At 39.8% G+C, this 27,072-nt stretch overlaps 1 protein-coding gene across 2 annotated transcripts in view; it reads left to right on the top strand.

Annotated features, from left to right (window-relative positions):
• Nucleotides 1-23,239, top strand: part of LOC133610609 (1-phosphatidylinositol 4,5-bisphosphate phosphodiesterase delta-3-A-like) — a 54,637-nt gene extending 31,398 nt beyond the window's left edge. For both annotated transcript variants that reach the window (XM_061967030.2, XM_061967031.2), the window contains 9 exons: nucleotides 5,567-5,711; nucleotides 6,074-6,226; nucleotides 6,398-6,538; nucleotides 6,627-6,780; nucleotides 9,440-9,556; nucleotides 9,684-9,862; nucleotides 19,622-19,757; nucleotides 20,541-20,690; nucleotides 21,414-23,239. In XM_061967030.2, the coding sequence (XP_061823014.2) occupies nucleotides 5,567-5,711; nucleotides 6,074-6,226; nucleotides 6,398-6,538; nucleotides 6,627-6,780; nucleotides 9,440-9,556; nucleotides 9,684-9,862; nucleotides 19,622-19,757; nucleotides 20,541-20,690; nucleotides 21,414-21,511 (1,273 nt within the window). In that variant the 3' untranslated portion in view covers nucleotides 21,512-23,239. The remainder of the gene's footprint in view (nucleotides 1-5,566; nucleotides 5,712-6,073; nucleotides 6,227-6,397; nucleotides 6,539-6,626; nucleotides 6,781-9,439; nucleotides 9,557-9,683; nucleotides 9,863-19,621; nucleotides 19,758-20,540; nucleotides 20,691-21,413) is intronic.
• Nucleotides 23,240-27,072: the final 3,833 nt, after the last annotated feature.

Raw genomic sequence — 27,072 nt, 5'->3', positions numbered from 1 at the left:
GTGTTTTGTCCTTGATTTTTGTGTTGACTCTGTCCGCTCCAAATTGACATTTGTTGAGCACTGTACGATGATCAGAAATGGAAAAATTCAACATCGACTACTCCACGAAGAACATTCCCATACCCGCGCAGAATGACTACAAGCTAAGGCTCATAGAAAAGACGGAACACTTCCTAAGAAGGATGCGGTGGAAAGCACATTTTTTCCTCCACCCTGAAACAAAAGGAACGCAAAAGAAAACTTACGGATTCAAATCTACCAAGAACCCACCCACAGTTGAGGAACTAAATGATTTTGAGAACGACATGCTCAAAATTATACAATCAGTCAAATTCAAGCCAATCCGCAACCCACTCCTCACCAAGCTGAAAAATGACAAAGAGCGCATCAAGAAAGTAAACAACCTCATCATAGCTGCCGATAAAACCACAAACTTCTACAGAATGGACATACCAGAACACCACACCTTACTGGACAGAAGCATCACCAAATCATACAAAAAAGCGCAACCCAACACCTTACAGAACATCCACCTGGAAAATAAAAGGATCGCGGCTGAACTGGACATTGAGGACAGGGTGGACGCCACAGCCAACAAGGAAGCCTTCATCACATTGAAGGACCACAAACCCAACTTCGCAAATAACCCAACATGCCGACTAATAAACCCAACTAAATCTGAAATAGGAAAAATCAGCAAAATAATCCTGGACAGAGTCAACACAAAAATCAAGGACAAAACACCACTCAACCAATGGAGAAATACAGCAGCAGTAATCAAATGGTTCAACAACATCCAAGACAAACAACAGCACAACTTTATCTCCTTTGATATCGAGGAATTTTACCCTTCCATCACGCAAGACCTACTGACTCAAGCACTAGACTTCGCCTCAGACTATGACTCAATCACAGGCAACGAAAGAAACATCATCATCCACGCAAAAAACTCCATTCTCATCCACAACAGTACACCATGGCAAAAAAAGAACAATGCAACATTTTACGTCACTATGGGAAGTTTTGACGGAGCAGAAACATGTGAACTCGTTGGGAGTTTCCTCCTCTCCCAGCTCGCTAGCCTCAATCTGAAGCTTGGTATTTACCGTGATGACGGACTGGCAGTGTGTCGCGCCTCGCCAAGGAGCAGCGAGAATACCAAGAAGCGCATATGCCAAATTTTCAAAGAGAACGGCCTACGGATCACGATTGAAGCCAACAAGCAAACCGTCAACTTCCTTGACGTCACTTTCAACCTGAGAAATAACAGCTACCAACCATTCACGAAACCCAACACAACACTCCAATACGTGCACCATGACAGCAACCACCCACCAACCACCACGAAAAGAATACCTACCGGAATCAATAAAAGGCTATCGATGCTGTCATCTAGCAAAGCTGAATTTGACCAAGCAACCCCCCCCGTACCAAAAAGCCCTTGATGAAAGCGAATACAATTTCACCCTCACCTATGAACCCACGCCAGGAAACCAGCCAAAAAAGAACAGAAAACGGAACGACATCATCTGGTACAACCCCCCATACAGCAAAAACGTCTCAACTAACATTGGACACAAATTCCTCAATCTGATTGACAAACACTTTCCCAAAGACAACACCCTAAGAAAAGTATTCAACAAGAACAACATTAAATTGAGCTACAGCTGCATGAACAATATACGACAAATCATCTCAAACCACAACAAAACAATTGCAAATGAGCCGTCGGCCCCCAGACAGAGCGACTCCAAAACCAACAAAAGCTGTAACTGCCGAAAGAAACCTGATTGCCTTCTCAACGGGGGGTGCTTACAAACATCAGTTGTCTACCAATCTAAGGTAATACGCAAGGACATTAACACATCCGACACATATGTAGGATTAACCGAGGGAGAATTCAAAACCAGATGGAACAATCACAAGGCTTCTTTCAGGAACAAAAACCTGCGAAATACCACAGAACTCAGCAAACACATTTGGGACCTCAAAGACAATAATGTTGAATATTCAATAACATGGCAAATCCTTGCATCCAGCACACCTTACAATAGTGGTAATAAAAGATGCAACCTATGCTTAAAAGAGAAACTGTTTATTATTTACCGTCCAGACCTGTCATCCCTCAACAAGCGCAGCGAAATTGTTACAGCATGCCGCCATAGACGGAAACACCTCCTAGGTAACACATGAGCCAATCACCACGCCCCTACGCCAGCCTGTACCCACCCACTCTGTGCCCTATATAAACCATGGTATGCGAATGCTCCCATTAAAATCTCCTGATGATTGAGGGTACCCCCCCTCATGAAACAGGCCTGTAGAGATGAAATAGTCTTGTGATTTTTTTTCCCACACATACATATATTGCGCTCTACTACGGTATCGAGCACTATTTTTTGGATAACCTTATTAAGACATATATATATATATATATATATATATATTTATTTTATTATATATATACATATATATATACAGTATGTATATAGGGGACGGCGTGGCGCAGTGGAAGAGTGGCCGTGCGCGACCCGAGGGTCCCAGGTTCAATCCCCACCTAGTGCCAACCTCGTCATGTCCGTTGTGTCCTGAGCAAGACACTTCACCCTTGCTCCTGATGGGTGCTGGTTAGCGCCTTGCATGGCAGCTCCCTCCATCAGTGTGTGAATGTGTGTGTGAATGGGTAAATGTGGAAGTAGTGTCAAAGCGCTTTGAGTACCTTGAAGGTAGAAAAGCGCTATACAAGTACAACCCATTTATCATTTATATATATATATATATATATATATATATATATATATATATATATATATATATATATATATATATATATATATATATACTGTATATATATATATATATATATATATATATATATATATATATATATATATATATATATATACTGTATATATATATGAAATACTTGACTTGGTGAATTCTAGCTGTAAATATACTCCTCCCCTCTTAGCCATGCCCCCAACCACGCCCCTGCCCCCCACCTCCCGAAATCGGAGGTCTCAAGGTTGGCAAGTATGACGCCACAGGACAGACTACTGTTAACAAGACATGATGGCATTATAAGACTTGTATTGTTGCATGACTGAATAAAAGTTATGTCACAATGAGGTGGAGAATATATAAATTAGCAGCTGAATAGTAAAGAAAAAGTGCAATAGTGCATACTAGTACAGTGTGAAAAATACTACATTTGGCATTTTGCATTAAGTATTTTGCATCAAGTATTGATCATTGTCTGACTGCTTGGGGGAAGAAGCTCTTGCTCATTCTGGATATGTGAAGTATCAATCATCAATCAAAGTTTACTTATATAGCCCTAAATCACGAGTGTCTCAAAGGGCTGCACAAGCCACAACGAGGATGAGTAAGGTGAGGGAGAGAGCACATTAGACGGGTGTGTTTTGTTCTTAACAATAATCGTGTCTTTGTGCACGCAGTGTGTGGTGTAGATGTCTGAGAGGGAGGGAAGAGAGGCCCCAGTGATCTTCTCGGATGTCTTCACAATCCGCTGCAGGGCCTTCTGGTCTGCAGCAGTGCAGTTCCCAAACCATGCTGTGATGGCACTGCTGAGGATGCTCTCAATAGTCCCTCTGTTGAAGGTTGTCTGTCAGTATGGAGGAGGGGAGGTGGGCTTTCGGCAGCTTCCACAGAAAATACAGGCATTGCTGGGCTTTTTTTGTAATGGAAGTGGTGTTCTGAATTCTAAAAGGAAAAGGAAGCCAATGCAGGAAAACGAGAATTGGGTGATGTGCTCCTCGCAGACTTCTGGACTAACTGTAAGCGTGACAGTGTATTGGGACTTATTCCAATGTAAAGTGCATTACAGTAGTCCAGGCAAGATGTGATAAAAGCGTGCATGACCTGTTCAAATTGTTTAAAAGATTAAAAAAATGTGATCTTTGGTGTTCATTTGTTTGTCTAACCTAAAACCATTGTCTATAATGAAGCCAAAGCTGGAAGCTGTGGGACGTACAGAGTTCCTGAGAAAGTCCAAGTCCAGCAGAGGGTCACGTGGCCTAGCAGCACAATTTAATTTCCCCCTAAGCTTTAAAGGGGAACTGCACTTTTTAAGGAATTTTTCCTATCATTCACAATCATTATGAAGGACATGACAATGGATGGATTTGTTTTAATGCAAATAGTGAGATAGGAAAGAGCTTCACAAAGAAGTGGTTCATAAAGGAAATAAAGTCAGGGGAAAAAAGAAAGCGCGTCGAAGGAAATGGCTCTTAAAAATATCACTTTCATCATCTTGTGGAATACAATCGGACCATGCTCGTGTCTGCAGCGATCACTTTGTAAAATTTAATTTGTTTGAGAAACATTCTTTGATGCAATCCAGTTTATTATCTACTATATTAGTAGTGTTTGAGAGCAAAACTAAATGTAAAGAAAGGACAAGAGATGGCATTAGTTTGTATTATTTTGTGGTTGCTATGTCTGACTATATCTACAAAGACCTGCTTTTACAAATGAACTAATGTCATGTTAAGTACTGTCCTAGTAATAAATATGGTGATTGTTGGTCCAATCCACCGTGTTTTCGTTGTCGATTTTTATAACAAAAAACTAAAAGCTTAGTTGTTCTTGTGCAGGAAAGCCAAGTGCTTCAGTCAACACAGATGACCACGTTATACCGTCTTTGATGATATTCCTTAGCATCAAAAAAATATTCTTGATAGTAAAAATAAAGTAGATGAATAAATCTTCCATAGGCTCAACAGCATATACTAAATCTTGATATTGCTAGCAAACATTGCTGAACAACAGGGACATTTACAGCTAAATAATGAGACAACATATCAACTTCACACCGTCAAAACAACTGCAACATGAATTGTAGATGCGACTAATATTTGTTGCAGGAAATCAACTGCAAACATACTTATCCTTTTTTTTGATACTGTGACTAACACAGCAGCACGGCACTCGTTATGTCAATCAAATATGGTACTTACGGATGCACAAATAAGTTCAACTTTGTCTTTCACCGATTAATGTTTAATTTGTGGACCCCTCAGATGTAAAGACATGATGTGCCTCCAATCTTCTCTGAGTACCGTGAGTGTCAAATGAAGTGCGGTTGAGGTGATCAGTAACGTCTTACTGATGAAATGTATATTTTTCTTAAGAGTGTAATTTTATTAATGATCACTTGTATATTTGCCTCTAAACCTTTCAAAATACCAAATCTGCACTGATTCAGGTATATAAATAATAGCCTAATAGGGCTCGATGCATCACCTGGAACCCGGAAGTGCGCGGGTGTACCTCGAGGTCACGTGATTGCAACCCAGCTATACAAGGGAATAGTCTCCATGGGTAGTACACGCAAAATCCTCATTAAATAGGGCAGTCTGCTCCACTTTTGCTCTTTTTATCAATTGTGCACACATTCTTACTAGATCACCAACTAGAACACTATCACGCAATTTTAGTTTGCACACGTTATTCAGCGCGTGTCATAGATTAGGCACTGAGGGTTTTTGCTGTAAGTATTACGCTAATGATTTTTATACATACTAAATATTGACTGTTTTTTCAGAGCCCTGAACAACGGTTGTCGCTGTGTGGAGTTGGACTGTTGGGATGGAGATAAAGGACAGCCAATCATCTACCATGGATACACACTCACCTCAAAAGTGTCTTTTGCTGAAGTCATTAAGACGATCAATGAGTATGCTTTTAAGGTAAATGACTCAGCATAAACATTCTGGTACTAAGTTTCCATGCCATTGAATACTGTAATATATTTTTGTCAGTTGAAACTTAAACACATGTGATTTCATACAAATGTATCAATTGGAATGCTTTAACTGATGTTTGTGTCACATTTATAAGATGGGCTGTTGCACTAAAAGCAAGTAGTCCAAATCAAGTCAGGTTAAAATAATGTTTCCAGACATTGAATAAAAAGAATACAATTTAATTTAATGATAAGTAAACAGTTAAATTCATATGGTATGGAAGTTGTGATAACGTGTAGCCCATTAATGCTTGCAATTATTTTTACTGATCTTCTGTTGGCTCACTTTACACAACGATGCTCCAGGCATCACCATACCCTCTGATCCTCTCCCTGGAGAACCACTGCTCTGTGGAGCAGCAAACAGTGATGGCTCAGCACATGCGAACCATTCTGGGGGACAAATTGCTCACCAAGCCCATTAGTGACCTTGACTACGACACGCTGCCTTCACCAGAGGTAGGGGAAATTTTAATATATTTGATGAAAAGCATTATCTAAACCTCTCATATTGTTACTCATATTCAAATTACTCAGTATGTGTAGTTGAAAAGATAGAACAGACTGTAAAAATGAAATGGAAAAAGGGCATTTAAAATAGATCAGGGTAATATTTTGTTGTCTGTGCAGAATCTCAAAGGTAAAATCCTGGTGAAGGGGAAGAAAGAGAAGACTGTTGGGGAATGCTCCTCCAGTTCATCAGAGGACAGTTCCTCGGATGAGACCAGCCAAGCTGAAAGCAACATTAGGAAAAAGAAAGATGGCAAGAAGGTTTGACAAATCAGCATTTTTTTCTGTCTTTGATGCCTGTAAAATATTTTGAAAACAACCATGTGCTGGCCCTTTTTTGTGTCTTCAGTCAGGGACAACTAAGGTGTGTCGAGACCTGTCAGACTTGGTGGTGTACACCCATAGTGTACACTTTAAAAACTTTCAACACGCTGCCTCAACCCCAGCGAGCCACATGTCCTCATTCTCCGAAAATCAAGCCCTCAAGCATGTCAGCAACTCAGGTATCTTATCTGCTTTGTAGCTCATTGTTTTATCCAACGAGGACTTAAAGGGGACCTTTTGTGCAAAACCATTTACCTACTGATATTTATTTGGGATCTGCATCAGGTGTATATCTGGGTTGGTAGAGTGGCAACTTGAAGGTTCCAGGTTCGATCCCCGTTTCCGCCCTTCTTGTCACTGCCTTTGTGACCTTTGACAAGACACTTTACCCACTTGCTCCCAGTGCCACCCACATGGGTTTAAATGTAACTTAGACATTGGGTTTCACTATGTAAAGTGCTTTGAGTCAGTAGAGAAAAGCGCTATATAAATATAATTCACCAAAAAATGTTAATCCAACAATGGTGGTATGGTACACATATTTATAAAACAATCTTGCCTTCCTTCCTACTTCTTCCAAACGAGCCGTTTAGAATTTGCGCAAATTGTCGCGTTTGTTTCCAAGATTGAACATATGGTCAAGATTCACCTAAAGATCTTTGCGCGAGTCTTGTTGTGAGGCAGACTGGCTCGTACATGCACATTTATCCTGGGCTGTTGCCATTTCAAATACAAAGTAACTTATAGTTCTAACTTAGATGTCAGTAGACTTGCTAAAAACTACGACATGTCTGGTGGTGAGAAGACAAAGTCGAAGTGGAGGCACGTAAATAAGACCACCCACAAACTGGTACATCCTGAAGAGACAGCTGGAAAGTTGCTATTTTGATCAAAAAACCGCCATGTTATGTAGACCACAAGGAAGTGTTTTAAATGTGGAAATAAAACATCATATGACCAATGTTCCCTCTAATTGTTCATGTGTCTGAGCAAACACAAAAACTCCCTGAGCATTCAGTGGAGCACATGTGAGCAACATCACACGTGGCAATACCAGCAGCACACCTGTCTCAAACCAATCTTTTATAATAACACTCAAATGAGAGGAGTCATTTTCATGAGATTATTTTGTAATATTAGTGATGTGGCCCACTTGTAATGAAAATAAAATAAATCTTGTTCTCCATAAGCTATGGATTAGTATTGTACAATATGTCTGGGTGGGGGTCCTGCTTTGGAAATCATTTGTACCCTTTCAGAGATCACATTTAGTTCCCCTTAAACATCCTCATGTTGCACAATGAAATGTAAGCATAGGATGAAGTGTGCATTCCTGTAACTTTCTCTAGTAACAGCATTCCATGATTAATATCAATAAATTAACCTTATTAATAAATGACAGTAGAATAAGCACACGTATGACTGAGGAGTCATAGTGTAACTTTGTGTGGTGTTTGAGTTGTCCGACTTTTTGTGTGGCCATAAACGCACCAGTGGCTTAGTGCTATGCGTGTTGGTGACAGATGACAAGTTGGTTTTGGCCTGATTTGTACGGCAGAAAATGAATAGTTTTTCGAGATAGAAGTTTTTTACTCACGTTTTTGGTGTGGTTATGACCGAAAATAGACAGTTTTGCTCAATAAAGTGATTGATATAATTCCTGTCCTCGAAGCATCTCGATAGACGTTACAATAATTGAACGGTGTTGACGAACACCGTTAGAGGCCGCTTGTTGTCACTGTCACTCAGAGTTGAATTGCAAAATTATACAGAATAAATGTGTTTATTTTTGTTTAGAATTCAGATGGGATTTGATTTGGTGCGCGGCATATATTTGCTGTGCGCAGAGGACGCTTGAGCAGTGCGCAATTGCGCAGGCGCGCACCTTAGAGGGAACGTTGCATATGACCCCTTTAATTCATTTAAGTCATGATCAGGAAATCCCTCAGGTTTAACCTTTTAAAAGCGCAGGACTACGATACTGGCAGATGCTGGGTCGTGTCTGTGTTATGATGGTAATTGTAAAGAATGATCAATAAACACAAGATCCCAGAATGTCGTTGTGGTTTGTCAAGCCCTTTAGGCACTTGTGATTAAGGGCTATAAAAATATATTTTGATTTTTTTCGATCGATTGATAACACCAAGATCATCCACATAGAGCGGGGATATTTAACTAAACTGGTTTGAGGGCCACATTTCCAAAAAGCTCAGGACCATGGGGCCAGACATCTCCCTTCACTATTGTTCTTATGTTTTATATTCCTGATAACCGGTATCAATCAGCAACCAGCATTTGATTTTTGTTTGTTTTGTCAGCGTTAAATCCGTAAAAGAAATAATCCTGTCTATATGACCGGAGCGCGCTGCTGTTTTTCACTTTCTTCTGCCGAAAAGCTAGTCTATATGATAACACTCTAGTGTTTTTAAGAATCTGCTGTAAAGATGTTAGTCCCTTTATATTTTTTAACTGAACTTGTCTGTACCTTGTATACATGCACACAAAATTGTATATAAAAACATTTCCCAGGGTTTATGGTTTAAAGGTTAAGCAAATATGTCACTAATGGAATTGTTACCTCATAACGGGTACAAACCTAGACACATATGAATCTTACTACTTAAAGTGCCACTGCACCTTTTTGGAATTTTGCCCATTATCCACAATTCTTATGTAAGACAAGAACACATGTCTTTCCCATTTCCAAATATTAGTAACTGGTTACAGAAGCAAAACCTGAAGTCTCTGCATGTGCTGTGGCAAGATACACATTTTTGTGTTGTATTTCTTAAGCATATCTGTCCGGACTACTTATTGTTTTGTTCTTTTTCTCTCCAGGGATTCATTTTGTGCGTCACAATATCCGCCATCTTACCAGAACATACCCTTCAGGGCAACGGTTACAATCTTCCAACTACAACCCTCAGTCTATGTGGAATGGAGGCTGTCAGTTTGGTGAGTTACATCAAAAGGAGCCTTGTCAAAGTTGTTTGTTTCTTCCCTTTGTCCAGGTATGGCACTAAAATAAAAAACAAGTGCATTCAGATTCAGTATCTTAACAGATTTGTGTTGTTTTCTCTAGTTGCTCTGAATTTTCAAACGCCAGGGGAACCTATGGATCTGAACCAAGGAAAGTTCCTGCAGAATGGCAAGTGTGGTTACATTCTGAAACCCCCTTACATGTGCCGGATGAACACCACTTTTAACCCAGGGAATGTTGGTGGAGGTCCTGGCCATGCACCAGTCCTGCTCACTCTTAAGGTAAGCCAGTGCTCGACATCATGCAACAATCAACTTTACAGAAAACACATTGAAAATTATTCATAGTAAAGTAAACATTTCTTAAGCTCTAATAGATTTTTATAATTTGTGTAAATTGGACAGCGCCTTTGTAAAAAGACAAGAAATGGCACTGGCATTAAAGTTACGTAACAGGCTCCAAGACAAAGCAATAGTGCACTGATTTTTGCTGTATATTGTATTTTGCAGTCAATTGTGGATTGATTGAGAGCATAAACTGCAAGTTGTGTTGTTTAAGGGTAAAATTAGCTTTTATTACATATTTGAAATGTTTTGGCGTGGTTAAAGCATTTTGCAAAACCAAAAAAATAGATGTCAAATGTTCTTGTCAAAATTCTAGCAGCCGCATTTTGTACCAACTGTAATATTTTAGTGGACAAAATGGAACAAATTTTTGCGATATTACGAAGATGAAAGAAGGCTGTTTTAGTAACACTCTTAATGTGTGACTCAAATGAGAGAGTTGGGTTGAAGATAATACCCAGATTCTTTACCGAGTCGCTTTGTGTAATTGTTTTCTTGTCAAATGTTGACGGGGTATTATTCAATAAATGCTGGTGTCTAGCAGGACCGATAATCAACATTTCCGTTTTCTTAGCATTAAGGTGCAAAAAGTTAGCGGACATCCATTGTTTGATTTAATCAAGACATGTCTCCATGTGACTACAATCTGGCGTGTTGGCCAGCTTTAGGGGCATGTAGAGTTGGGTGTCATCAGCATAACAGTGAAAGCTAACACTGTATTTGCGTATATTGTCACCTAGCGGCAGCATGTAGATACTGAAGAGTGCAGGGCCAATAACCAAACCCTTTGGAACTCTGCACGTTACCTTAAAATACTCCAAGGTTATGTTGTTATGGGAGACGCACTCCATCCCGTTTGTAAGATAGAAGTTAAACCAAGAAAAGGTGACATACAGATACGTGTTTTGATATGTTCTAATAGAATGTTTACTTGACTAAAATATAAGGTTTAAAAGATAAGGCCTCTTTAAAGTTTCTTTGAAAGCACCTTAATTTAAACTACACGCAAAACCTTTGTTTAATACAAAAGTAGCATGATCTTATTATCAGGAATGATGTAGGTAGTCATTTTTTCCTGCACAGATAAATGCCAATAAATATATTTTAGGGACTTTTTCTATTTTTTAATATGTCTCTGGCAAAGCAGGAATGTATTTGGGTTGTAAAACGGAATTACAATGCATGCCTTCATCATAATTTGTTTATGAGCGCGGCAGATTTGAAGCATACTTTAACTTACAGTTAAGTTACAGTTAAAGTACCAATGATTGTCACACACACATTGTGGTGAAATGTGTCCTCTGCATTTAGCCCATCCCCTTGTTCACCCCCTGGGAGGTGAGGGGAGCAGTGGGCAGCATTTTGGTGATTTAACCCCCAATTCCAACCCTTGATGCTGAGTGCCAAGCAGGGAGGTAATGGGTCCCAGGGCGGACACTCTAACCACTAGGCCACTGAGTAGGTAACAGTTGTGTAGGCTGTTCATGGCATCATATAGTGTCAAAAATAAAACGTGTCCTTTTCAATTTTTTTTAGGTGTACACATATTACCATGTGGAACATATTAGATCATATTAGATCATATTACAAATGAAAACTTTTTCATCTCACAAGCAAAAGCAACTGATTGGCTCTCCTTTGTACCTAACCCTCACCCTTCTTTTATGGTGTTAATGAACTGTGATATTCCGAACTTGTCCCATCCATCGACAAGACTAAATTAAATATTATTAGATAGATTTTGTTTCTGTCAACATTTGTCTCTGTTTTATTAGTTAACTAAAATAATGAATTAATTAATATTAATTATATCATCGTCTTTGTCAACGTGTAATTAATTGTTTGTTGTGTTTTGGCACTTTCACAACGTCCTTCAATAAGCACACCATGTAAAGTTACTTTGTCTTTTAATGGAATGCAAAACTGGAGAGGCATATTATATGGCAAGTTAATCACGTAACCACACTACTGCTCTACTGTATCAATGCGCTGTTCACTGTAGCCTGCGCTTAACATAAAGTAGTCGGTGAGACTAATTCAAATGAAAGTAGATCATATTTCCTATAGGCACAACATTTCCTCCCTTACAGCATTGATGTCAATCTCATAACAAAATATTTGAAGCTGCATCTTGCTAGTGTGAACTCACCTTACTAAAAACAAGTCAGTCTTATTGCCTAAAAAGGCAAACATTTAACATCAATACTGAACACTTCTAATGCTCAAATCTCATCCGTACAACTTCAACACATTCAACACCACATTAGACAATCACCATGTACATTTTTTTATTTTAAAATTCCAGCCTTTGAGGAGGGCGATGATCTCTTTCAGTATAGCGTCTCTCTTGCTGCTCAGGGGCCTGGATAGCGATCTCAGGAGCATCCACACTAGAGAGAGTGTGGGGATCCATATGCTTACTGCCAGGAGATGTCCCAGATGTTGAGAACTCAAATTCATCAGGAGCATCTGGAGCAATGTCCTAAGTGTCCTCATTGGTCACAGTACGAGCTGTTGCATCTAGCAGCTGATCAACATGACACCTCCAGATAACATCATGTTTGATCTTCACGGTGTATGTCAGTGGTCCTGTTTTGGACAGAATTACACCACGCTGCCACTTCTGCTTTGGATAGCAGTAATCCCTTGCAAGAACCTGCTGTCCAACAACAAAGTTTCTCAGACGTTTTGTTGCTGCTTTCATGGGCCTTTTATGTGCTACATCCTTGCGTAGATCCGGCTTCTAAACGTGACCTCAGTCATCTTCCCATGAACAGCACAGAAGGAGCTTGGCCTGTAGTAGCATGATCAGTGTTTCTGTAGGCATGTAAGTATCTTGCCATTTTCTCCGACAGTGACATTTGCGTATTTGTCATTGTTATTATACAAACCCCGTTTCCATATGAGTTGGGAAATTGTGTTAGATGTAAATATAAACGGAATACAATGATTTGCAAATCATTTTCAACCCATATTCAATTGAATATGCTACAAAGACAACATATTTGATGTTCAAACTGATAAACGTTTTTTTTTTTGCAAATAATCATTAACTTTAGAATTTAATGCCAGCAACACGTGACAAAGAAGTTGGGAAAGGTGGCAATAAATACTGATAAAGTTGAGGAATGCTCATCAAACACTTATTTGGAACATCCCACAGGTGAACAGGCAAATTGGGAACACGTGGGTGCCATAATTGGGTATAAAAGTAGATTCCATGAAATGCTCAGTCATTCACAAACAAGGATGGGGCAAGGGTCACCACTTTGTCAACAAATGCGTGAGCAAATTGTTGAATAGTTTAAGAAAAACCTTTCTCAACCAGCTATTGCAAGGAATTTAGAGATTTCACCATCTACGGTCCGTAATATCATCAAAGGGTTCAGAGAATCTGGAGAAATCACTGCACGTAAGCAGCTAAGCCTGTGACCTTCGATCCCTCAGGCTGTACTGCATCAACAAGAGACATCAGTGTGTAAAGGATATCACCACATGGGCTCAGGAACACTTCAGAAACCCACTGTCAGTAACTACAGTTGGTCGCTACATCTGTAAGTGCAAGTTAAAACTCTCCTATGCAAGGCGAAAACCGTTTATCAACAACACCCAGAAGCGCCGTCGGCTTTGCTGGGCCTGAGCTCATCTAAGATGGACTGATACAAAGTGGAAAAGTGTTCTGTGGTCTGACGAGTCCACATTTCAAATAGTTTTTGGAAACTGTGGACGTTGTGTCCACCGGACCAAAGAGGAAAAGAACCATCCGGATTGTTATAGGCGCAAAGTTGAAAAGTCAGCATCTGTGATGGTATGGGGGTGTATTAGTGCCCAAGACATGGGTAACTTACACATCTGTGAAGGCGCCATTAATGCTGAAAGGTACATACAGGTTTTGGAGCAACATATGTTGCCATTCAAGCAACGTTACCATGGACGCCCCTGCTTATTTCAGCAAGACAATGCCAAGCCACGTGTTACATCAACGTGGCTTCATAGTAAAAGAGTGCGGGTACTAGACTGGCCTGCCTGTAGTCCAGACCTGTCTCCCATTGAAAATGTGTGCCGCATTATGAAGCCTAAAATACCACAACGGAGACTGTTGAACAACTTAAGCTGTACATCAAGCAAGAATGGGAAATAATTCCACCTGAGAAGCTTAAAAAATGTGTCTCCTCAGTTCCCAAACGAGTGTTGTTAAAAGGAAAGGCCATGTCACACAGTGGTGAACATGCCCTTTCCCAACTACTTTGGCACGTGTTGCAGCCATGAAATTCTAAGTTAATTATTATTTGCAAAAAAATAAATAAAGTTTATGAGTTTCAACATCAGATATCTTGTCTTTGTAGTGCATTTAAATGAATATGGGTTGAAAAGGATTTGCAAATCATTGTATTCCGTTTATATTTACATCTGACACAATTTCCCAACTCATATGGAAACGGGGTTTGTAGAATGCTTAAATGATTGGACAAAGCGTTCTGTAAGTCTATTGGTAGCAGGATGATAGGGTACAGAAGTCGTGTGCTTTATGCCATTATTTCGAACGAATGATTGGAACTCTTTTGATGTAAAATGACTTCCTTTGTCGCTGACAATTGTTTTCAGCTAGTCCTGTTATAGCAAAGAGTGTTCGTAAGACTTCCACGGTTTTCATGAATGTGGCATTATTCACCATGAAGACTTCTGGCTACTTTGAGTATACATCCACGGCGACAAGAAACATCCTATCCAGAAATGGTCCCGCATAATCTATGGGGATTCTTTAACTTGGAACAGTTGGCCACTCACCGCATTCAGCAAACCGTGTCAGAACTGCTTCCAGGTTGGCGAGATGAGAGTCGTCATCATGGCCTGTCAAGATAATATCATCCAGATAGCACTGGGTGCCTGGAACGCCTTGAAGCACCTGATCAATCACGCGCTGCCACACTGCAGGGGCAGACGCAATGCCAAAGACAAGCCTATTATACCGAAAAAGGCCTTAGTGTGTGCTGATTGTCAAAAATGCCTTTAATGTGTCACCCATTTCCATTTGTAAGTAAGCCTGGGCCAAGTCAATCTTTGAAAAATGTTGTCCCGCTAATGAAGCAAAAATATCTTGTATTTATGGAAATGGGTATTGGTCAGCATGCAAGACAGGGTTGACAGTCACTTTGAAGTCACCACATACCTGTAGTCGTATCGCACCTGATTTCTTGATGACTGGTCGGGGTTGCCCAGTCTGACCATTCGACCTCAGACAGAATTCCTTGGTCTTCCAAGCACTTAACCGCTGTCTCCACTTTGGGACGCAATGCATAGGGGACGGTACAAGCTTTTAAGAATGTTGGAGAGTCTTGGTCCTCTATAGTAAGATGTGCTTTGATGTGGTTTAATGTACCAATGCCTCCTTGAAACACTGGCACTGCATTCTGCAACAATCTATTTAACTTTACCTGAGTGGCGACAATGGTTTCATTTAGGCCACGCTGCATGGACTTATTGAATCGCCAGTTCAGCTGTATCATTTGCAGCCATTCACGCCCAAATAATGGTCCGCCACTTTGAGGACAAACATACAAGTCAAGTAATTTCCTTTTTCCTTCATATTTCACCTTTACTTAGATTTTTCCCACTGGGGTCACTTCCTCTCCAGTGTAGGTTTTGAGAAGCACTGTTGTCTGTTTCAGTTGTAAATTTGCAAACTTGTATTTATATTCTTTCTCTGATATTAGAGACAATGCCAAATCTGTGTCCAGTTCCATCTTAAGTTTGGTTCCCTCAATCTCTGGGGTCACCCACTTCATTTTCTTATCACAGTTTGTCATTGAATGAAGCTCAATATGTGCCACAGTTGTATCTGTGTCACTGGAATTTGACCCACAGGTGTCTACCTCATTTATTTCCTTGACTTTTCTGTCATTTGTCATATCTTAATGTTTTCCTTCATTTTGCCTCGTTTTACGCAGTCTCTGGGTGTGCCCTCTTTTGTTGCACACGTTACAGTTCTTGTCACGGAACCAACAGTCTGCTTGGTCTTATGAATTTGTTCCACATATGAAGCAAGCAGGTGCCTGTGCAGGATGTGTAGACACAAATTCATTCACCATTTTCTTTTGCTATTCAGTGGCATCTCTTGATACAGTTTAAATGACCACAGAAATTTCCATCGCCCTTGCTAATGTCAAGAATTTTTCTGTAAGGAGCTGTCTTTTTTTAATATTGTTTTGTCCTGTCCAGCTACTCGGGCAAATCATATTGTTGATGTAGATGCCCAAATTTGCTGTACAGATTTACTTTACAAAAGAGAAGTGTGGGATACATCTCTTGTTGCCTTATTTGTATTTGACTTTATTAAATGGATTTACAAAACCAGGTAAGTTGGCACGTTGTGTCATCCTTTTCAATTTATATACAATTGAATGAACTGCAAAGACAAGATATTTAATGTTCGAACCAAGAAACGTCATTTGTTTTTGCAAATAATCATTAACTTTGAATTTAATGGCAACAACACATTGCAAAAAAGTTGGCACATGGGCATTTTTACCACTGTGTTACATGGCCTTTCCTTTTAACAACACTCAGTAAACGTTTGGGAACTGAGGAGACCAATTTTTTAAGCTTTTCAGGTAGAATTATTTCCCATTCTTGCTTGATGTACAGCTTAAGTTGTTCAACAGTCCGGGTTCTCCGTTGTGGTATTTTAGGCTTCATAATGCGGCACACATTTTCAATGGGAGACAGGTCTGGACTACAGGCAGGCCAGTTTAGTACCTGCACTCTTTTACTATGAAACCACGCTGTTTTAACATGTGGCTTGGCATTGTCTTGCTGAAATAAGCAGGGGCGTCTATGATAACGTTGCTTGGATGGCAACATATGTTGCTCCAAAACCTGTATGTACCTGTATGAGGGACGGCGTGGCGCAGTGGAAGAATGGCCGTGCGCGACCCGAGGGTCCCTGGTTCAATCCCCACCTAGTACCAACCTCGTCATGTCTGTTGTGTCCTGAGCAAGACACTTCACCCTTGCTCCTGATGGGTGCTGGTTAGCACCTTGCATGGCAGCTCCCTCCATCAGTGTGTGAATGTGTGTGTGAATGGGTAAATGTGGAAGTAGTGTCAAAGCGCTTTGAGTACCTTGAAGGTAGAAAAGCGCTATACAAGTACAACCCATTTATCATTTATCATTTATTTACCTTTCAGCATTAATGGTGCCTTCACAGATGTGTATGTTACCCATGCCTTGGGCACTAATACACCCCCATACCATCAAAGATGCTGGCTTTTGAACTTTGCGCCTAGAACAGGGGTCTGCAACCCGCGGCTCCGGAGCCGCATGCGGCTCTGTGATCACTCTGATGCGGCTCAGCTGCATACTTGCCGACCGTCCCGATTTTTCCGGGAGACTTCCGGATTTCAGTGCCTCTCCCGGGGCAAACATTCTACGATTTTCACCCGGACAACAATATTGAGGGCGTGCCCTGATGGCACTGTCTTTAGCATCCTCTACAACCTGTCGTCGCGTCCGCTTTTTCACCATACTATCTGTGTGCCGGCCCAATCACATAATATCTACGGCTTTTCACACACACAAGTGAATGCAAGGTATTCTTGGTCAACAGCCATACAGGTCACACTGAGGGTGGCCGTATAAACAACTTTAACACTCTTACTAATATGCACCACACTGTGAACCCACACCAAACAAGAATGACAAACACATTTCGGTAGAACATCCGCACCGTAACACAACATAAACACAACAGAACAAATACCCAGAACCCCTTGCAGCACTAACTGTTCCGGGCTACATTATACACCCCCGCTACCACCAAACCCCGCCCCCCCAACCCCGCCCACCTCAACCGACGCACGGAGGTGGGCGGATGTTCTCCCGAAATGTGTTTGTCATTCTTGTTTGGTGTGGGTTCACAGTGTGGCGCATATTAGTAAGAGTGTTAAAGTTGTTTATACGGCCACCCTCAGTGTGACCTGTATGGCGAAGGGATTAAGCGGTAGTAAATGGATGGATGGATGGATGTATTCTGTTTTTATTTACGATTTGCACAACGTGCCAACTTCACTGGGTTTGGGGTTTGTATATTATTGTTTGGCGCAGCCGGACCGGAGCCGTCTTTGTATGCTTTCACTATGCATTCCACATACGAGTCGGTCTCGTAGCGCGTCAAATAAGCCGACGCTGAATCGGCAGTGTTCTGTCAATCTCCTGATCTCTGCAATGTAGTTGGAGATAGATTCATTCTTTTGCTGATTGCAGGTATGAAATCAGAATTGCTCTGCTATGACGAGAGGTGTCGAATTAAAGTGATCCTGCAACAATTTTGTGATATCCTTGAACGATTTCTGTGATTTGCCAAGCAATATTACTCCACTCTCTTGATATACGTGTCCCATATTTTCCACATTACTGTCAAAAGCTTCCACATTTCCAGTAGCACCAGCCATTGTTCCCTTCTGCTTACTTTCCACTTATTTCCGACTTCCTGCCTCTTTAGTTTAGGTTACGGTACTCAGAGTCTTGCCAACATATCACTTTTGTCGAGCATGCTAGCAATCCACCATGGACAGGGAAACTTCCATTCAAGATTCTACACACGCTGTAGTCGCCAATTCTGTTGTGTTTCGGCACTTTCACAACCAAACCTCAATAAACACACCATGTAAAGTTGCTATGTCTTTTACCGGAATGCAAAACTGTGGAGGCATATCACATGGCAAGTTAATCACCTAACCTTGCTCTACTGTATCAATGCTCTGTTCACTGTATCCTGCGCCTAACATAAAGTAGTCTGTGAGACTCATTCAAATGAAAGTAGATCATATTTCCTAATGACACAACAATATTGGCTTATTCTTACCTGCTCTGATGTAAAAAAGAACTAAACCCATGACACTGGGACTGTAGAAGAAGGATGGCAAAAGCAAAAGGGTCTAAATACTTATGGCTGTGTGATATGTGTTTTGTTCTTTGGGGAGTTTTTAAAATGTCTACAATTCTGTTTTTTTCTGTAAATATGGGGAGTTTAAAGTGATGAGGGTAATAAAAGAAAAAGTCTCAGGCTTGTCACTGACAGGTTGGTTATGTTTGGGTTTCCCTCTGTGTTTGTGTTTATTTCCTGTCAGCGCTCTTATGTTGGTTCAATTTCCTGCATGTCTCCCTAAACGCTCGTCTCCCTCACCTGTCCCTGATTGGCAGCCTGGCACACCCGGTTGCAATTGCCAATCAGGCTACTATTTATGCTTGCCTCTGATGATTGTATCAGGAACTACTGGTGACGAACCCCAAGATGCAGAAATGGCAGACGTAGCGCAGGAAAACATGACTTGAATGTCAAAATGCAGGGAAAACAGGAACCAGGAGACAGGAAACAGGCAATGGGATACAGGATACAATCATCAACCCTTGACTGCAGGGCGGGGTAAGCATAAATAGTATCCTGATTGGCAATTGCAATCGGGTGTGCCAGGCTGTCAATCGGACAGGTGAGGGAAATGAGCGCTCAGGTAGACATGCAGGAAATGGAACCAAAATAAGAGCGCTGACAGGAAATGAACACAAACACAGCGGAAAACCTAATCATAACCAAACTGTCAGCGACAAGCCTGACAAAAAGCAGACAGGTGCAACAGTGAAAAATGTAATGTTTCTTTACCCACAATATATAAGCAAGGGATTGTTTTTTTCTTTTAGATTATTTCCGCACAGCAGTTGCCAAAACACCATTTGAACAAGCCAGCAGCTATTGTGGATCCTCAGGTTTGTGTTGAGATCCATGGTGTTCCTATAGACAACGACAAGAAGAAAACCCATCACATCCAAAACAATGGTAAGCACGTCTCCTGTGTTGTGCACTGTTGTTGCATTTCACCAACTCATGGACAGTATTTTGACTTCAAGTCTACAATTGGACTTATTTATATTGTGGTTTTGAAGGAGGATAGAGATGCACTTTCTTTTATATCTGTTGGGAGCGCATTCCACACTATGCCGCATCAATGTGGAATGCGCTCCCAACAGGTATAAAAGAAAGTGCATCTCTATCCTCCTTCAAAACCGCAATAAAAGTTCACCTCCAGGCAGCTACAACCCTAAACTAACACCCTCCCCGGATTGTTAATAAACAAATGTAAACAATCAAATGCAGATACTTTTTCTTATGCCTTCTGATCTCTCTCTCTCTCTCTCTCTCTCTCTCTCTCTCTCTCTCTCTCTCTCTCTCTCTCTCTCTCTCTCTGCCCACTACTTGCTGTCCATATCCTACCAAGTCAGACCTACACTGTTCCAATATCCATTTCTCTGTTCTCAATTGTTGATGACTGATGATAACAACCAAACCTAACCCCCCTCCACACCCCGGAATGTAAATAATATAAATAATTCAATGTGATTATCTTGTGTGATGACTGTACTATGATGATAGTATATATCTGATAGTATATATCTGTATCATGAATCAATTTAAGTGGACCCCAACTTAAACAAGTTGAAAAACGTATTCGGGTGTTACCATTTAGTGGTCAATTGTACGGAATGTGTACTTCACTGTGCAACTATTAATAAAAGTCTCAATCAATCAATCAATCTTTAAATGTTTGCATAATTGCTTTAGGATTCAACCCACAGTGGGACGCCACCCTTAACTTTACCATCCACGCTCCGGACCTGGCTCTCGTTCGCTTCGTGGTGGAAGATCATGACTACACTTCATACAATGACTTCCTGGGACAATACACCCTGCCTTTCACAAGCCTGCGCACCGGTATGTCAAAGTACTCACCCATACTGACCACCACATACAACACGGCACATTGTAGGCTGTATCTGAGCTATGTTGGCTTGATTTATCAAGAATGCAAGTTCACATATTTGGCAAAAAGAAGTGACGCAGTAAACATTTTTAACCCATTAGAACACTTTAAGGGCCTGCTCTGCTAAGAGTTTGCTTGTACTAAAATACATGCAAACGTGCTAGCACACGCAAAGCCGGTCAACTAAGCTAGTGTGCTGAGGATTGTGTGTCTTAATCAAGCCTAGAATTGTTTGTTGCCACTCTTTTTGCATCTTTATATCGCACGTTTTGCTTCAATGACTAGGAGGCATTGTATACCTATTGGTACTTGTTTTTGTGTATTTGGGATCTGCGTAAGTGCTGAAATCCTAGTCACGTCCGTTGTGTCCTTGAGCAAGACACTTCACCCTTGCTCCTGATGGGTCCTGGTTAGCGCCGTGCATGGCAGCTCCCGCCATCAGTGTGTGAATGTGTGTGTGTGAATGGGTGAATGTGGAAATAGTGTCAAAGCGCTTTGAGTTCCTTAGAAAGGTAGAAAAGCGCTATACAAGTACAACCCATTTACCATAAAAAGTCGGTTTTGCATATTATGTCCCCTTTAAAAAATAAATACAAGTAAATTGCATACACAAACTGGAAGCATTCATACACGTTTTTTCTCATTTAAGAATGTGCTTTTTTTCCCCTGTTTAGGTTACCGTCATGTGCAATTGCTGAAGCAGGATGGCTCCAACCTTTCACCCTCGTCACTTTTCATCCATGTCAAGATGCACGGCACTTCCACATCCTAAACTCACCAGTCAGGAACTCTCAAATCAACATCGTTTAATCCAGTTTGTCCCTTTTGCATCAGGGCTGGAGAAAGTTTTTTACATAAAAAATGAAGACATGTTTGTTGCATTCTGTACATCAAAGATGCTCAAACCAATCCAATGAAGGTTAAGATCAAATTTTAGGCCACTTCATCCAATAATAGCAAAAAATACCTTTATTTTTTTAATTTAATAGTCAATATATCATTTTCAAAATAATGTACTATTTGCCAAATAATATATGCAAAATAATTAACAAATCATTTTCACTAATGTATTTTTCTACATTTTTAAAACAAATATTAAATATTTCTTATTTTAAGTTTTGTCATCTAGACTTAAAAATGTATGAGTCAATATATTTTGTAAATATTTTTTGGGGACATATTAGTGGATGATGGATTGCTTTCTTATGTTTTTCCTCATTTACTGTTTTTTAATTGAACACACAACTTCTTTTTAGTCAGTTGAAAACAATTTAAATTGTAAATGATGGACTGCTACATTTTTTAAGTATTTTAAAGTGAGGGCCAATATAAAACGAGCTGTGGTCACAATGAACCACTAATTACTTAACTATGGTGCAGCTCTACAGTATCTATAGTGGTACCCCAGAACATGAGCTCTTTTTATAAAAAATAAAATGACACATACACACCTTTTTGTACGTATGTGTATAATATTTATACGGTGCAAGTGTGTAATAGAACAAGTGAACCAAAGATTTGCTGGAACTGAAATCAAATCTAATTATTTGTATCAAAATATTAATGTAACCAATACAATATAAGTTTAATCTATCTGAGCAAAAACATCCCAGCTTTGTTTTTTATAGTCCGCAATTCGGACATCGCTGGTCCACAATAAACTATTGCTGGTGCAAAGATGGCTATAAATACTGCTATAATATTTTTAATATCTCTAGTGTCTCACTATTTTTGAATTTAGAACACAGATTTCTAGTTGTAATTTAAATGATAAAATTTGGTGAACTTGAACCTTCAAAATTGGCTTGCTGTCAACCTGTATTTTCTACGTTCAGTACCATACGTCGTCTCATTCAAGAATTGCTATTTATTTGATGCAAAGCATGCAACACAGCTATACTTGTTTTTATACTTTTTATACCATTTTCTAGATATCTAAAGGGTCATTATGCATGTTGTTAAGTGTCTAGAATAAAACCCTTCCAATAGTTTTTATATTCTAAATATGTATGTGTAGAGATAAATAAAATGCTAACGAGATCAATTCTTATAAACACGAATTGGGTTTAGTATTTCTCATGATTCTGGATTTTTTGCAATTAAATGTGTTAATACATGAAGATGGTTTTGAGGACAACCTCTTACTGTAGTAAAAAAATCAGTATTATTAAATGAAGTACAGTAGATGCCTGCATATTCCCTTTTCAGCATTCGCAACTCCTGCACATGTGTCCATGTCTTAAAGTATGTATTGTGTTTTATGTCAAATATAGACATATTTATGGGTCTATTGTACCCCCGTGAATAGCAGGGATCTGCTGTAAATTATTATCTTATCTTTTAATGAATAAATCCCAGCTCTTTGTGTAAGTAAACCAAGTTATATTGTAACTTAAGACCAAAGGTGTTACTGACAAATATTGATATTGTTACAAAGCTAAAATCCGTTTTTGTTGTACATGTGTGTTATCAAAAACCGTAATAAACATTGTAAAGCCAATATTGCTTTTGTGACATTTTTGTTATTATTGTGTGAAGGCTAAAAAGCATTTCTCAACCAATTCAAACAATTTCAAAATCTTAAGTCAGCTCATCCAGGACACATGGGCTGTCTATCACAACTCCCCAACTTGGTGTGGCGAAACTGAAGCTATTGAGCCATATCTGTTTGAACCGTATGCAAGCGAAACCGACGAAAACGACACGACAGCCAGCGACACGGGAGAAAGCGAGGACGAATTCGGCGATCGCCTTCTAACCAACGATTGGTATGTGTTTGTTTGGCATTAAAGGAAACTAACAACTATGAACTAGGTTTACAGCATATGAAATACATTTGGCAACAACATGCACTTTGAGAGTGCAGACAGCCCAATTTTCATCAATTAATATATTCTGTAGACATACCCTCATCCAGGCTCTTTTCCTGAAAACTGATCTGTCCAGTTTTGGAGTTGATGTCAGCAGGCCAGGGAAGCTAGGGTCGATATTCTTCTCTTGATAAGACATCCAGGGGGTTTATCTCGCTCGTGTGCGGGAACAAACTGCCGCCATTGCTTGCCGTGCTACCGAGGCCCTTTGTCCCTGAATTGCTCACACACTCCGGCAGATTCAATGGGGGTCTGGCGGAAGATTTCTTTGACTTTATCGTTGGAAATGCATCTGCTCTGAGTGTCGCAGGATATCCACACATTCTTGCCATCTCTGTCGTAGCATAGCTTTCGTCAGTAAAGTGTGCAGAACAAACGTCCAATTTCTTGCCACTTTCGCATCTTTGGGCCACTGGTGCAACTTGAATCCGTCCCTGTTCGTGTTGTTACACCCTCCGACAACACACCAACGAGGCATGATGTCTCCAAGGTACGGAAAACAGTCGAAAAAACGGAAAATAACAGAGCTGATTTGACTCGGTGTTTGAGAAAATGGCGAATTGCTTCCCGATGTGACGCCACGTTGTGACGTCATCGCTCCGAGAGCGAATATTAGAAAGGCGTTTAATTCGCCAAAATTCACCCATTTAGAGTTCGGAAATCGGTTAAAAAAATATATGGTCTTTTTTCTGAAACATCAAGGTATATATTGTAGGGATGTCCCGATCCGATATTTGGATCGGATCGGCTGCCGATATTTGCCAAAAATTGCGTATCGGCAAGGCATGGGAAAATGCCGATCCAGATCCAGTTTAAAAAAAAACTCCGGTCCGTGTTTTCCAACGCACCAATTTAAATAATACATTCCACTTTTCTGCTGCTCCGTAATTTCCGTTCCGCATTTTCCAGCACACCTTCAACACATCCACAGGTCTGTGGATTCTCACGCAGTTGCTTTTAGCTGCTGGCATTACACGACAGGCTCTTCTCACTCTTTCCTGTGTCTCCCTCTCACAGACAGCAAGTGCACCTTCTTACACACGTCACATACTGTCACGTCATACGTTACATACGTATACGTCCTCCCCGAGCAGAGAGGTAGCAGCATGGCTAACGTTAGCTGTGATGCTAGCGCAGCCGTGCGAGCAACGCTCCCTCTAAGGTGCTCGCCTGTGCAATTGCGCACTGTTTAAGCGTGCTCTGCGCATAGCAAATCAATGCCATGCACAAAATCTAATAAAAAAATAAGCGCATAACAATTTTCGACACATGGACACGACAGAGAAAACAGTTTTCGTCATCATTGTTCAAATATTGTGACGTCTGTCGAGATGCTTATCTCCATTCGGTGCCACACGTCCACACCATTAAAATGCCGAGGCAAAAATTTCCACATCAACACCGTATGAAAAAATTAGTGATTTTTTTAGTTGTGATTTCCTTCTCTGCATGAAAGTTTAAAAGTAGCATATATTAATGCAGTATGAAGAAGAATGTTTTAATGTAGACATGCAAGCCTTGAAAGAAAATTTTGAAAATCAAGACTACATTTCCTGCAAATGGATGCATTTCTACCCTATATTTTAACTTTAGATTTATTCTCATATCAAACTCTTTTGGCTGTCTTTTTGACACTTACATCCGGCGCCCACCTCCACACCCTGGATTATAAATAATGTAAATAATTCAATGTGATTATCTTGTGTGATGACTGTATTATGATGATAGTATATATCTGATAGTATATATCTGTATCATGTATCAATTTAAGTGGACCCCGACTTAAACAAGTTGAAAAACTTATTCGGGTGTTACCATTTAGTGGTCAATTGTACGGAATATGTACTTCACTGTGCAACCTACTAATAAAAGTCTCAATCAATCAATCATAACACATAGAATCATCATACTGCTGTGATTATATGCATCAAGTGTTCATTCAAGGCTAAGGCAAAATATCGAGATATATATCGTGTATCGCAATATGGCCTTAAAATATCGCAATATTTAAAAAAGGCCATATCGCCCAGCCCTAGTTCAATGATGCCATTTCTGTTTGTCATGTATAATTTTGTCTATTTTGTGTTTATCCTTGAATAAACAGGTCAGTTTCTTGTTACCAACCATTGTGTATTATTCAAACTCCCCTAATTCAGCTGGCTAGTTGTTATCAAGAGTACTAAAACCCTTTTCAACATGATTCTGACAACTAAGTAGGCTAAACAACTTTAAACTTTAATACATGCTCGGATAGGCCAGTATCGGTCAGTATCGGTATCGGTCAGTATCGGTATCGGATTGGAAATGCAAAAACAATATCGGTATCGGATTGGAAGTGCAAAAACCTGGATCAGGACATCCCTAATATATTGACGCTTACATAGGTCTGGTGATAATGTTCCCCTTTAAACTCCCGATTAATTGCAAATTTCTTCTGATCAAACATTTTTTCCTATTTCTGAACATGAAACATGAAAACATTCAACTAATTTTGGACAATTGTAAAAATGCTTCACATTTTTGTCTAAATTCCTTCTATTAGTTTACTTCTTAAAGTCAATATTGTTTCTGATCACTGTGTGCAAACATTGTTTTTCCCCTCAACAGGAATTCTAGCAATATAGAATGTTTAGGAGTTTTATTTATGATAATCAACATGTAAAGATTGGGCAGGATAAATCTTTGTAGAAATCTGCTTTGGAAAGCATTCTCCTTCTTTGTGAGGTTCCGATCAAGCCAACAGTAAATGCTCTTTTAATGTCAAAAAACTATTTCTTGTCTATGAATGTTCTCATTCATATTTCATTGTAAATTTACAGCAAATTACTGGCTAAATACATTACTTTTACAGTGACTTACAGTAAGTTACCACAACTACAGAACTGTGATTTTTGGTTAATTATCAAATATAATTAGAATAAATGTAAATCACACCATAGCGCCACTATGTGCAAAGTATTCTTCGAAACCCCTTAAGAGACAAATTAAAGAAACAAAAAGTAATGTGTTGTGAATGTGATATTACAGAAGTCAATAACAATTGCTGTGAAATATAAGTTAACATTCATTTGTTGTAACATTACAGTAAGGTATTTTATCTAAAATGCTGTGAACTCCTGATAAATTGTTACAGTGTATATCTTTCAAACACATTCAATTATCTTAGATTCTCCTAATTTCTACAATACATTACTTCTCACTACTGACGAGTGAGGCTTTATCGCTACATGCTGTGTATGTAATCTATGGTCTCACCTCCACCCACCAAGACAAAGTGGATGATTGATAAAAGGGTTCCCTCCATTAATTTCAACCTTTTCATAAATCAAGGTTAAACACATACCCCAGCAGGCACAAGACATTAAAACAGCGTTGAGAACTTGTTGACTTAGGTCCTGACCAGTGTTGGGACTAAAATTACTAAATTACTAAAATTCGTTAGTTTCGGCAGTAACTAGTAATC

The sequence above is a fragment of the Nerophis lumbriciformis genome, linkage group LG11, assembly GCF_033978685.3.
Source record: "Nerophis lumbriciformis linkage group LG11, RoL_Nlum_v2.1, whole genome shotgun sequence".
NCBI lineage: Eukaryota > Metazoa > Chordata > Actinopteri > Syngnathiformes > Syngnathidae > Nerophis > Nerophis lumbriciformis.
The sequence above is the reverse complement of the archived record's forward strand: the minus strand, read 5'-3'. Positions and strand labels throughout refer to the sequence as shown.